Consider the following 14,197-nt stretch of genomic DNA (forward strand, 5'->3'; position numbering starts at 1 on the left):
TCACATCGACGAGACTTTTAACCAATCAGTCCCAAAATGGTCCATATCATCAATTCGACCTGCAGCGGGTCCATGTCAATGAAATAAAAAATTGGGGGTGCGTGAGATGTAAATGAGGGTCACATTTGTGGTTTCATATGGAATAGTTTTTCAAGTACAACAATGATGTTATATCTAGAGAAATTCTGAAGTGTTGACGAACAGGTCAAATTCTAGGGAAATCTCACATACAAACCCAATATAAAATTTAGGAAAATTTAGGGTCGGAAAAACCAATATTAGGAAAGCAGGGGGTTTACCCAAAACAGAAAATCGGAACGTGATCTGCGGGACAAAAAAGTTTGGGGACTTCTGCTTTAAACAGTCACACAGGCGTCACTTATTGGCAGACATTTTGTAACAATGCGAATGCTTTAGAATAATGCTACGAATAAAACAGGCAACAAAGAATGACAGCTAGAGCAACTGTTTGGTTGTGAGTGAGGTTATGAAAGCATTCTGGATTTTACTGATTTGTGGCAACGCAGGTCTTGTGATTTCAGCACCGACTTGTATGGCTGGGCGCAAGTTGTTTACTACATAAATACACAACGTCAGACAATTGAATATTTGCATATCCCTGTGGAACAAGGGCCTTACATATCTTATTTAAATAGATAATAGAAACAAAGGGAGATACGGAAGTGTGCCGACTATCGCAGAACTACGAACAAACTTCCCTGACTATCAAAGCAGCGATAGACTTGATGTGTAGGTAGGAACAAAGATGGGACGCCGCTGTGCTTACATGCGTATGGGCGATCGACACTGGCGACACGCATTTTGCTCTCGTTTTATTATGATTCATGACCCATCTATGTTGTTTCTATTATCTATGGTTATTTGTAAGAAAAAAAAGAGAGGTTAAAATAGGGATAACAGTGATATTAAAACAATTAAATTTTATCTAAGATAAATAGTTAGGTAATATGACAAACAAACAAATTATGCATTGTGTATTCTTATATACATCTAATTGATTAAATAATGTGAATTAACACCTACAATAATTTCTTATTACTACATAGCGGTTTTAAAGTTAATCAAAAATTTTGAATACTTCATAAAATAACTTAATTGTTTAAATAAAATAAATATACAGGGTGCCCGGTAGTACTCGTAGTACAAGCGGGAAACTGGTGAATCTACATCACATTTGGAGTCGATTTTGTAGTATATTTTTTTTTATTTGAGCCATCGTTATCGAGTAAATCGTGTTAGAAGTTGATTTTTTTAATTTTTTTTAATCAAATTCTTATAAATTATTACTGAAGATCAAAGTACCCAACTAATTAAAACTATTTGAAAGTAAAACAAATGAAGAAACTCGGATTTGAAGCATTATTTTGAAATCACCCTTCATTTAATCCGGTGTAATCATAAAATATTTCTGCTCTCCAGGGTTTAAACATCTGTTGTTCAACCCTAAACACCAGAAAAAACTTTAACCCTAAAATAGCCAAAAAATATTTTTTTTTGGTTTTTTTTTTTTTTTTTGTGAAAATGCTCAAATCAAAAAACTTTATGTTTATTTGGGTTCCCCATGTGGTGTAGATTCTCCAGTTTCCCGCTTGTACTACGAGTTTCCGGACACCGTGTATAATAATTAATTCAATATAATAAACATAATGGTACATACACTAATAGTATTTTACTGGCCAGATATTTCACAAACTGAAATAATTACAGAACTTGAATAGAACCTTCACAGAACTTGAAAATCAACTTTTAAATTTGAAGAATTGTTCAAATTCTGTGAAACAAACTGTCCTTAGGGAAGTGTATAAATTAAATACATAGTATAAATATGGTTATGAAAACAAGAAAAATAAATTATAAATACTAATAAATAATATAATGGATTTATAATATTCTTTTATGATTGGTAGTACGGGTGGGAATTATTATTAAACAACAGACATTCTCATGTGAAGTTGCCAGGAAAAAGACAACACATCGGACAGCACTACAATGACAACATCTAGGGTGATTCAGGCTTATTACTCCCGTGTATTTTACCAGCTGCTTTATATGCGCATGTTTGGCCGACAACTGGGATTCCAGGGTGAGGACCTTTCCTTCCAGGTACGCTGACTTCTCCTTCCAAGACGTCTCCTGGCTGGAGACGGTGCTCAGATTGGCATCCATCTCTGCCAACTTCAGCTGCAGTGTGTCCCTCTCCAGTTGCCACTCCTCTAACAAAAGCTTCTGCTTCTCAGAAGTGTTCTCTTTCTGTTCTTTCTCCTCAGACAACTATTATTCAAGTAAAAAGCAACACATCGATTTAAACATAACATACATTATATCAAATGGTAACCAGATAAAACAGAAGATACAAAGTAAATATACAGAAAAGTGGGACACAATTAAAACGGCCATTTTATTTTAAAAACACTTTGAATGAGAAACAACTATTTCCAAAAATGAAAAATAATCCATTTTTACAGCTATTTCGTTAAAAAGCGGATAATTTGACGTTTTTTCTTTGCGCCATGTTTTGATAAAATAATATTAAAATAGTTTTTTAGGTTAGCTTTTTATAATATATTTTTTAATTTAACCCAAACTTTTGGGTTAAATAATTGAAGGAAAAACTAACCACAACACTTTTACATCAATAACAATGGCAGACAAGTGAACAATAGATTTTAATTTTAATAAAATAACTTTAAAACACATTATATTCCGTTTCCAGAAACTGAAATAATTACATCTCATTATTATCTAACTGGTACAAAGTGTTTTTTTTTCTAAAGTGCGTATTAACCGTGTCCCACTTTTCTGTACGTTTACGTTTGTTTGTTCTTTTCTTCAATGTTCTGTTCTGTCGTGGAACCATATCAAATGAATAGTCACCTCTAGGTTCATAAAATGACAATAATGACAAACTTACATTCTTTTCCAATTGGGCGACTCTTTCCTTCCTTACGTTGAGCATCTTCTCTGTTCTTTTGCATTTGTCATCAGACTCCTTCAATTTATTCTCCAGCTCCAAAATCTTTTTGGCCTTGTCACCAGCCTGCAATTTTATTTAATATTATAACAACTATTGCATTTTCCATTATGTGTTTAGATTTGATAAATCATTTTGAAATCATAACATGCCTCTCTCATGAGCTTGTTTTTAGCTTCCTCGTGATCGGCGGCAGTTTCCAAGTCTTTCTTCAGTTTTAAAACTTCCTTATCCTTCTTTAGCAGATCCATTTTAAGTTCTTCTATTTTTCTCTTTAGTTCTGCCAAATCTGTGTTTTTGGAATTGGAATATTCTGTGTTTTTGGAATTTGCAGATTCTATTGGGGAAAAGGGCAATAATAATTTAATGTTTATCTTAAAAGCTCTACAAAAATTATCTTAAAAGCTGTAAAAAAATAAAGCACTCACTGAGATCAATGTTGAGTTTGTCAATCATTTCATCGAGTTTTTTATTGTTTTCTTGTACTCTCCTATAATCCTCCTTCACTTGGTTCCTTTCCTTCTCACAGTTGATGAGTTGGTCTGACAAAGATTTTTTCTCCTTCTCATATTTAATATTGATGTCATTTAGTTTATTAATTTCGAACTGAAGTTTTAACTTTTCAGACTTCATCTCGTTATCATTCTTGTTGAGCGTGTTCCGTAATTCTTGTACAGTCTTTTCCAGGGACTCGACCTCCAATTGTTTCTTCCCCAATGTTTGCATATCAGCATTCTTCATCACTACAAACATTTCACCTGAGAAACAGAACGATAATCAAAATACAATACATGTGTCACCCAAGTTTCACGATAAAAAAATATGGTTCCGAGTTATTTTACCTATTTCACTCTCCAAATCCTCAACCATTTTCTTGAGTTGCAGTTTGGTTGTGAAATCGGTTGGTTTTTTAGGTGTTCTAGGCCTGAAAGATTTGATGGCTTCGTCTTTCAAGTTTCTGATAAGGTCTGCCAACTTGTCCTTTTCGGTTTCCACCTAAATCAAACAAATAGTAATACTTAAGCGTGGGTACAAGAGTGTTGAATCAGCGACCAGATGAAAAGACTCTTTTTAATACAATTTATTTCACATTTTACCAACCTTTTTCATTGTTAATTTTAACTTGTCCAACTCATCCTGCTTGGCTTTTAGTGCCTCTGCGTCCTTTTTAGAAGCAGCTGTACCAAAGGTGACTTTCTTCTCAACGGGTTTATCTGCATCCTTGTTAGCAATTTCCAGTTCCTTAATTTTATTATGTGCTTCTTGGAGCTCAGCTTCCAATTGTGTTATTTTCTCAGAATTTAGCTCAATAGACTTCTCACTCTTTAGTGTTTTGGTTCCCCGGAGAAGCTGTGAAAAACATACCAAACATATTATTTTCTAGATGCAAGACACAGCTTTTTTTCAATAATTTATGTAGCAAATGGTGTGAATGATGTTTACCTGATTCTTTTTGTTTTCAGCCTGTAACTTTTCATTGTCAGCCTCCAAAGTTTGATTTTTGGTTGTCAAAACGGATGCCTCTTGTTCTATAAGCTGTAATTGCCGCTTGAGATCAACGTTTTGCTGTTCGTTGGCTCCATCCAATGACCTTAAACAGTATTCATAATTTCTGTCGATGTAATTATGCATTTAAAATAAATAAAGAGCTGGCAAAAATATACATTTTATAAGTACAAAAACAATCAATGAACGCTTTATAATTTCGTTTTTCTGATAAACAATAATCTATGAACAGACATACTTGCTTTTAACGAGTGAAGCCTTCGATCTCTTCTGTGTAAGACTGAGTTCAGCGTGAAGTCTTTCACAGTCACGTTCCTTTTCTATCAGCTTCTTCCTGACTTCTGCTATTTCATCTTCTAATATCTGGTCATACAAACAATAATGAACGTTAACTTCTTTTGTGTCTACATTTCCTGAATATTTTCAAAAAATCATTTCTCTGAATATAACTAGCTATTCTGGGAAAACTACTTTATACTATTCATATGAAAATATAAACACATTATCTGGTATGGTACAATTTACAAAAATTTCAAAGTTATTACAAAAATACAATCAGCTCAGCGGACCGCGAAAACTTAGTGTCGGAAGACAATTCATTCTATTCAACAAAAGTCAGAAAGTTAATCCTACAGAAGACAGTATTCAAGGAACACGTAGATTGTATTGAATGAAGGCCCACCTTTATTTTTTCCTCGGATAGATTAGGACCTTTGTTGCTACCAAAGATGGTTTTCTTAACCGGGGCGGGGGCTTTGAGGTTAGCTGCGGTCAGTTTGTCGGCCATTTCCTTGAGCTGAGTTTTGAGGGATTCCCCTTCATGCTCGAGTTCTTCAACCTTTCTTCTGAGGACTGATGCTTCCTGAAATGTGCATTAGAATTAAATTAATCGAATTTTATTTTCATTGCCCTATATTATAATTCGACTTGCCGAAATGAAATCATAGTCTGTAAATATAAAAAATAAAAATAAATTTTTTGTTTGTCCCTTGTAGCCTCAAAAACTACTGCACCAATTTTGCTGAAAATTTCGAAGTTTGTTCTTATTAGTGCCAGGAGTGTTTAGAGAGTGGTTTAAAAAGTAGAAGAAGTCGGGGATGCCTGAGGAAGACTATACGCATTATCTCTGCACTGGAATGAGATATGAAGTCGAATAGCAGAGTTTTTTAATGGTGACAATGTGATATACATTAGTGAATGGTAGACAGAGTCGGGGACACCCGAGGAAGACATGGCATGGTCAAATGAATCAAATACTTAAAATGTGGCATATGCGATGAAGAAAGAAAGGGTGTAAGGATGATGTATGACGTGAAAGTGAAAGGTAAAAGAAGTAGATGATGCCCAATGCAGGAATGACACAATAAAGTGTAACAATACTTTTAAAAAGTAAGCTTTATCAATTTTTACCACAATGTTACTGCCATGTTAAAAATGCATTCAGTTTTCTGGTACACAACCTCAAAACTTTTCTCCAAAATATTCATAACCCCAAGCAATGCCGGATACACAAGAGCTAGTAGCTAATAATGTTTAATACATTTAAATTTACCTGTTCATTCAATTCCAGAAGAATCCTAAGTTCAGCGGGATCTTCTTCATCAGAAATGCCTTCGTCTTTCTCAACCACATTCTCAATTGTGAGTCGGTTAGCTGGCGGCGTCGGTGATAGCTTACGACCTACACAAGACAACATGTTAGTATTTTTATGCTTCATAAATTATTTATATAAGGTAGTTTTTCATTATTTAGTCTTAACTTCATGACATAAAAATAAAAATAAAAATAATAAGGGACAGTCAAAGCAAAATCAAACATGATTTTTAAATTTTCAATGTAGTTCTTCTGTCTTTAAGATGATAACCACATTATTACTTGGTTAATAATACTTTAGTAATAAAGTAAAATAAAATACTTTTTCAAAGACACGCACAAAACGACATTTAAAAGAATAAACTAAGGACAGGTTGTTTTGGAGAATTTAAACAATTCTTCAAATTTCAAAGTTAATTTTCAAGTTCTGTGAAAGATTTTTTCAAGTTCTGTCAAGCAACTAGCCTGTAATGATATAATAACAGAACTTTAATAGGACTTTCAAAGAAAAAGAATGTTGAAATTTGATGATATGTTCAAATTTGGCGAAACAACCCATCCTAACAATATTAGTTAGAACACTACACATAGAAAAAAAATTCATGTTAATAGAGGATCTGTAATTTGAGTATTCCAGTGATGATAAAGAAACAATAAAACCTAAAAAATAAGCTCATTTAGACTAGAGAAGACAACCGCAGAAAATGGCTACAAGATCAGGTATGCTCGATTCCGGCATTTGGGGGTTAATTGTTAATTCAGCCATCACAAAAATGTAAAAATTCATTTGGGTTTAAAAAAAATGTGTTAAGTGAATTTTAATTGTAATACATAGATGATATTTCTATGTAATTGACACACAGTACTTTTGCAAGGGTTTGTTTCTATTTTGGAAAAGGGAAAGGCAAACACGGGCGTTTTTCTTTGGGAACATACTTCTGGCCTTGGTAGCCATTTTCTTCAGCTGCAGGACCAGCGACTCATTGTCATCCTCTAAGCGAGATCCCTTCTTACGTAAGTTTACTCCCTGAAAGTAAGTCAATACAAGAACCATGTGATTATAAATGGCAATGTCGCTATTGTTTCATTTTGTGATTTCAAGCAATGTCAGCCCCATTAAATGTATCATTTTTGTTTTGTTAAACTACTTGATAATCATCATGCAGTTTTCACAACCATGAGACTATTTCTGTTCCATAAATAAGAGTTATTCGTCTAAACGAATAACAGGTAGACTGAAAATGAAATAAAAGTTCTTTGGAGTTCTGTTAAGACAGTGAAGTTATAACAAGTACATGTTTAAGAATCACAACATTAATGTTCATTGCAAGAATATCATAAACTGTTAAATGGGCAGAAAGGCACAACCAATGAAATAATAATCCATCAATACCTAGATACGGTATTCTTCCTGCCATTGCATTGAAAACAGACATGAATGGATAGGGGAAGCTCTGGAGCACGGATTCTGTGGGAGCCGGGGGAGTCAGGGGTGGACTTTGGGAATTATCTCGCTTTGTCGTTTGCAAAGCAAGAGATTCCGAAGTAATTTCGGTCAATATTCCATCTGTAGATAATACTTTCGCATTTTCTACAGAAAGTTTTGTGGTCAACATATCACTCAAGATGTAGGAAGCTTCAGTCATGGTGCATTGCGTACTACAGGCATCACTTCCACTACTGCAATCTCTCTGGCTTAAGTTATTACTTTCAACTTGCATAGAATTGTCAATCAGCAAAGGCTTATCCATTAAGGTACAATTATCTTTGCACAATGTTTCTTCAGTTTGTGTTTCTGTTTCAACAATATATTCCCGATCTGTTTGTGTAACCCCGTCTGTTATCGAAAGTTCATCAGTTTGCACCGTTGCAAAGTTAACCATCGAAACACATTGTGCCGCCTTAGTCTCAGAATTAAGTATTGTATTGCAGGAAGAATCTACGTAAAGAATGTCATCAGTTTGACTAGCAATGCAAAATAGATTCGGTTTTGTCTGAGTAAGTTTGTTCAAGCCAATAGAGATATTGTTCATATCAAGAGAACTGAAATGCTTTCCCAAAGCCAATTGCATCTGCAAAACATGAAGCCGTTGGGCTGTGTTCTGGTCAACTGTTTGGACTTCGACGTCTTCATCAAAGTCATCTACAGAGCGTGATGGAGGGATAAGGTCCGGATGGGAGAAGGAGGGTTGGGGATGGGGGAAAGCCGGGAGTTGGGGGCGGGTGAAGGGAGATGGGAGGGAATGGATCTTGCGAGAGGGAGATATTCTCCCTCCTCCTTGGCGTTCACGATACCAACTGGCCTGTAGGTATATACAAAAATATTTCTACATTTTATTCTGCAATCTTATTTTTAAAAAGTATGTAGGTACTAAAAAAATAAAAATAAACAAATATATTTTTATACTCTTTCGCAACGACTATAAGCAAAAGTGAATAAACTCTGCCCCAATTCAAAAGAGATTGCCCTTTGGCAGACAAAAGAGGAAATGTGATTAGAAGCAATGTAGGTTGAATGCAACTAATCAAACGCATCACTGAGGCAATATGCCAATTGGCTTCATCCAGCGTTAGTCACTCTTGTCACCAGTTGTAAGAAGACAGTTTCATATTTAAATAAATACATAATAAATAAATTGACATACATAATAATTGAAAGGATACGTAATATTTCATTTAAATAACACAATATTTGGATACTAAAATAGTTTCGGATAGTAGATTTAAATAATTTTTAGTTTCATTGAAGATTTGAAAAAAACAATGATTGCAAAATATTTTACGTATATTTATATATAGTTTGAAATATTCTTTAACGTATGTATACCTATGTACAACTTTTAATATTTAAAAAGGTTGACAACTGCAATGAACTCCGCAAGTCAATTGCGTTCTGTTGATTGAGTTCAAACTTCCTCATGGCGTGACATTTATTTAACATCTCAGCGGCTATTTCTATCTCCCTACTTTCGCTGCCTATTTATATATTTCTTAGACACAACAAATGGGAGACTGTCATTGGTAAAACCATTAACTGTAATTATTTATTGTTTTACTTTAAAAAAATTCTAATCATCCAAATGTAAATGGATTAAAAGTGACACGGAATATATCAAAGTCCCTGTCAATTGCTTATTAGCTTATTAGTTCAACCAATTATTTACTTTTATATGTTTTAAATAATTTTAAATAATTTAACTTTTATAATAATATATGTTTTATAAATAGCTTGTTGTGATGCAGATACCATTCAATTCTACATTATCAATTCTTCAACAATCATTATCAACCAACTCTCGCTTCTCTCTCTCGTTTTAATGTCTACCCTCGTCTGTGTGACATATTAAACGTATCAACAAAAAAACACAAGTGTTTTACTGAGAAGCTAACCTCAAATCTATCTCAACGGCAAGCCAATCCTTGCGTGAAACGAAAGAAGCCAACACAAGCCGATCAGCCTTACAAACTGACTGGAGGCTTCTGGAGTCAACACGAGGACGCTGCTCATGGTATATTATTATATCTATTTTTAAAACATATATTATTTACTTTATTTACCATGAATAAAGAAAAACACGAGAAATGCCTTGTTGACGTGTTTCATGATCCAAATATTTGCACATTTGTTTTCATTCAAATTTGTTTGGAAGGCACTTCTAATTTTCTTCTTTTTTCTATGCTTACTGCACATTTAAAGTCAAAATGTTACAAAATTCAGTTTATCAAAAGATTGAATGTTAATATTTGTTGCAAGTATTAAATCTAATTTGAATTGAACCTGCTACCTTAAAAACTTAACTCACAGAACAGAATATGGTCAAATCAAATTACTATCACAATGATTCTGATATTCTACCCTGTTAAGCAAGTGTAAATCATTTTTGGTTTAGTTGGTCATATGCACTAAGAGTACAGGATAGTGATTAAAACGATATGTACCTCTTCTTCTGCATTCTTGAGTTGTTCCCTGAGGTCAGCCTCTCTCTCCAGAGAGTCCTGGAGATCCCGGAGGAGCTTTTGAGGGTCCTCTTGAGATCCACCTCTCGTGAGGGTCGCACGGCTTGGTCTCTGAAAATTGCAATAATATATTTAGAAGTTAGTATCTTTGTGGTGGAGCATTATTAATTAAACACTGTCATGTGATGTGGTGTGAGAATTTGTTTTATGTTGATAGAAATTAGTGGAGCCAGTAAGGCTATAGCATCCCCAATTGCGTATGTTGTGAGGCTGAAGGCAGTGGGGAGGGGTAGGAGACAGAGAGGACAAAGGTGGAGGAGTACCTGGCTATTCAGACCTGGTCACCAAATAAGGCTTAAGCCATTTCAAGCAACATTTAAATTCTGAATGGTGGTCTTACACCAGGGCGATACTGAAAATATCTTCCACTCTAGAACGTGCCACAAGTATACTACATATTATTTATATTTAATGAATTTTGAAATAACACAAATTCATAAAATAAAATTTTCTTGCGCAACATTAAAAATTAACATTAAAAAATGCAAAAATACATAACTCTCATTATTTTCAGAACATATGCCGCCATTCTTATGTTGGTGGTGTTAACAAGCCACGTTATATTCCGTGATTTTTCATGAGTTACAACTAGTTTGACTAACCGTAGAGCTGTTTCTCCACAGATGTAGGCGGAGAGGGTAGACTGCCACGTATATAACATAATTGGAATGAGGAACTCACCGCATCCGTACTCTGAGACTTGCCGACGTTAGCCAGCGCGGGGGCCTTCTTGCCGTTAGGCCCCGCCAGTTGGTTCAGCTTGGCGTTGGCCTCCTGCAGCTCTTTCTGCAAGCGTAGGGCCACCTCGTTGGACAAGGCCATGTCCAGCTCCATCTGCTTTATCTTGGCCACCCTATCCAGCCCTGCGGCCCCCCCTGCCAGCTGGAATAATCAACTTTATCTATTCAAACAAGGCTAAATTTTAAGAGAAATCTTTGGTTGTTTTTAACCTTTAAAATGCTGGTCTTTTCAACGTTTGGACACATTATAAAGTGTATTTTAATGAAACTTCATGGATCACTTATGTGACATCCACTTACAGAGATAGCAGCCGATGTATCATAGAGGCAGCCACTTAAATATTGTTAAATTATGGACAAAAGAACGATATTATACTCAATCAACAAATTTTTATTGGTACATTAATGCAACTCATAAAAACATACATTCAAATGATAATAAATAACTTTTTTGAACCACTATTTTAATAATAAATAACAGAACGAATATATTTAGTTATAAAACATACATTCAAATATTTCAAATGAGGAAAAAAACAAACAAAAAAACAATGTTAGAATTACAAAGTACATATTATGTACAATTACCTAATAATTCTTTAATTTATTCAAACATGTTGTATTCTGTAAACTTTTTTGAGAACTAGTGTTTTTTAACTAATAAAAAATAAATTCAAATCGGCTCAAAAAAGTCCAAATGGAGGGTGCCTTATAGAAATAAAGACAGCAATATCCAAGACCTTCAATAATTATTAATGATTTAATTTATGATTATTTCATAATTAAAATTAAATTACTGACCTAAAATTAAAAATCAAAGTGGTCCTTATGTGAAGGATCCCAGAGTAAACATTTTCATTATATTTTCCTCTGACTATTGCATTAATAATTCGTTTTTAAATCTACCAAATCAATAGGCATGAAATAAAATAGACGATAGGGTCTGGAGGTTCGTGAGCACAAATAAAACAATGTACCACGCACGATGCTGTCCCATCATTCGGCTCTAAACCCCGTTCCAAACTGCGAACCGAACGAATATGTACGAGGTAAAAACATTCGTTTGCTCCAACGAGATTCTTTTAAAAATAATAATAAAACCATTTTAAATACCTCGAGCAGTTTCTTTTCATGGTCCTTTTTCTCTTGTTCTAGCTGTTCTGCCTTTCTTTCCGTTTTCTTTAATTTGAAGGAGAGTACTCTGCAGTTCTTGGTTGTTTGTTCCAATTCTTTCCTCAGTGAACTATATTCATCTGCCTGGTCCTCCCTGGAAACAAAAAATACTATTCTTAATTTTCAACATCATCCCTGCATCCTCGTAGGGTAGGGACTAAGGACTGTCGGGATCCATACTTCAACAAGGCGCATCCAAACATCATGACTGTATGGATTATTGATTTCGTAGAATTTACTTTCAAAAATAGTAGTTATTGATTAGAATGTATTGTTACATAAATGGAAGACAATGTTATTTTCATACCAGGAAAAAATTGTCATTTTATTCTTATTTAGAAAAAAATATACTAGATTCAAATGTGAGTCCCATCTCAACTTCTGAATTTGACAGTTTGACACTAGAGAGTAAAAATGGCGTAACTCAATTCATTCCCTTGTTCCATAGTACTTTTAATAAACTTACATAATTTTTACTTTGAACCATTTTTCCTTTGATCAGGCCCCATACAGTTTTTCAACATTTTCTAAATTGTGCTTTTAGTGTTGTATTAATCATAGTACATAATTTTTCCGCCGTCATTCTCTCGGCGACTGCAGTATTATAAGAATTCTTACCTAAAGTTGTCCTGCATCTCCTCAATCTCCTCCTCCATGGAGCGCAGTTCCCTCTTCATGTCCTCGTTCTCATCCATGAGCTCCTCGCACAGCGTCTCCGCAGCCAGCAGCTTGGAGCGGAGCTGCTCTGCCGTCCGAGCCACCGACTCGGGTGTGGGTCGGCTCTAAAATATTCATAACATTTCTAAATCAAAACAGCAATGATTTTTTTCAAGTGTTTGCCATGTTAATTTCTTTCATAATAATTATGACATGAAGCAAACAACATACTTGTAATACTCACACAATCAAAGTTAATGTGAACAACGTATACTTGGGATTAAATGTATTGATTAATACATATTTAGATACACTTATTAATTGAATATGTACACTTCTGAAAGCATTTTGTCTTGCTTACGCCTACTATTAGCTAGAAAGGGACAACAAGTGATTACGAAATACGTATTTTGTCTCTCCTATGTAAACTATTGTATCTTCAAAATCTCGATTGCTGAGGAGAGCGGCTTAAAGTATATTTTTACCACTGTAATTCCAAATTGTTTACAATTCAATCGATTTTTTTTACAAATATTTTCATTTTACATTTTGAAGTCCCCGACATTTATAAATCTAATAATGTAGCCAGTAACCTTCCTCTCGTTGCAAAATGTGCAAAATTTCATCAATATCGGAACAAAACTGTAGATTAGTATAAAATCAATGCCCGCCAGTGATTGCCACCATTGGGCACAGTCACTCTCCTTTATATAAATAGGTAAAATGAAATGAAAATATTCGTAATAAAATTGGAAAGTGATCAAAATAAACTTTAAACTGCTCTCCTCAACAATATGGACTTTGCAGATACAATAGTTTACATGGGAGGGGTCGATTTATATGTTCAAAATGTTGAATATTAAAATCTATTAAACAATGGCTCTTTATTTTGACAACATGACCATGAAACATATTTGGTAATTTTTGGAAAATTTTATCACCCTGTTAAAATGGAAACTGTTTAAAAATACATTTAAAAGCTAAAATTTATAATTTTACCTCAACATCTGATTCGAATTCTCGAATCCTCACTTGTAAATGCTTTTTCTCATCCTTCAGGTCTTCATTCTGGACTGTCAGCTCGTTGATTTTTTGTTGCAACTTCAACATCTCCGATGGCCGGGAGTTTGTTTTCGATGAAGAAGTATCCAGGGATGCCAACCTCCGGAGAAGTATGTCACTCTTCTCTTTTTCTACCCTCTCACATCTCTTCCGTAAACTCTCTACTTCCTCTCTGAGACTTTCCATTTGCTGAAATCAAGAAAAAGCATAGTCAAATTTCTTTATCATCGTATTTTTTTCTGTAGGGGCTCAAATCAAAAATGATTTTTAGGATTGATGTTTCGTTATTTCCATTTCCAAACGAATAAAATAAAAACAAAACAAAGGTTAGGTAAGTAAATTATTTTTAAATAGACCCTTGGTTGTGTAGTGGTGTAGCGGTGAGTTGTTCGAGCTAGCTCTTTTCGATGAGCCGTATTCGTATGACTCCCGGAAAACCGTACCATGGCTCAATTGA

At 34.4% G+C, this 14,197-nt stretch overlaps 1 protein-coding gene across 3 annotated transcripts in view; it reads right to left on the bottom strand.

Moving 5' to 3' along the window:
- LOC149425431 (uncharacterized) overlaps positions 1-14,197 on the bottom strand; it is a 93,139-nt gene that overhangs the window by 26,619 nt on the left and 52,323 nt on the right. Inside the window, exons 7-22 of one of the 3 annotated variants that reach the window (XM_089650642.1) lie at positions 13,678-13,929; positions 12,640-12,803; positions 11,962-12,115; positions 10,790-10,990; positions 10,031-10,159; positions 7,028-7,118; positions 6,051-6,178; positions 5,181-5,360; positions 4,737-4,861; positions 4,436-4,604; positions 4,094-4,342; positions 3,835-3,988; positions 3,421-3,750; positions 3,145-3,329; positions 2,933-3,058; positions 2,059-2,292 (exon numbers count right to left, since the gene is read on the bottom strand). In XM_089650642.1, coding sequence (XP_089506768.1) covers positions 2,059-2,292; positions 2,933-3,058; positions 3,145-3,329; positions 3,421-3,750; positions 3,835-3,988; positions 4,094-4,342; positions 4,436-4,604; positions 4,737-4,861; positions 5,181-5,360; positions 6,051-6,178; positions 7,028-7,118; positions 10,031-10,159; positions 10,790-10,990; positions 11,962-12,115; positions 12,640-12,803; positions 13,678-13,929 — 2,871 coding nt within the window. The remainder of the gene's footprint in view (positions 1-2,058; positions 2,293-2,932; positions 3,059-3,144; positions 3,330-3,420; positions 3,751-3,834; positions 3,989-4,093; positions 4,343-4,435; positions 4,605-4,736; positions 4,862-5,180; positions 5,361-6,050; positions 6,179-7,027; positions 7,119-10,030; positions 10,160-10,789; positions 10,991-11,961; positions 12,116-12,639; positions 12,804-13,677; positions 13,930-14,197) is intronic. The other 2 variants (XM_089650643.1, XM_089650644.1) reach the window with 2 other exon arrangements.

The sequence above is a fragment of the Hesperophylax consimilis genome, chromosome 3, assembly GCF_061612785.1.
Source record: "Hesperophylax consimilis isolate HC1 chromosome 3, BYU_Hcon_1.0, whole genome shotgun sequence".
Classification (NCBI taxonomy): domain Eukaryota; kingdom Metazoa; phylum Arthropoda; class Insecta; order Trichoptera; family Limnephilidae; genus Hesperophylax; species Hesperophylax consimilis.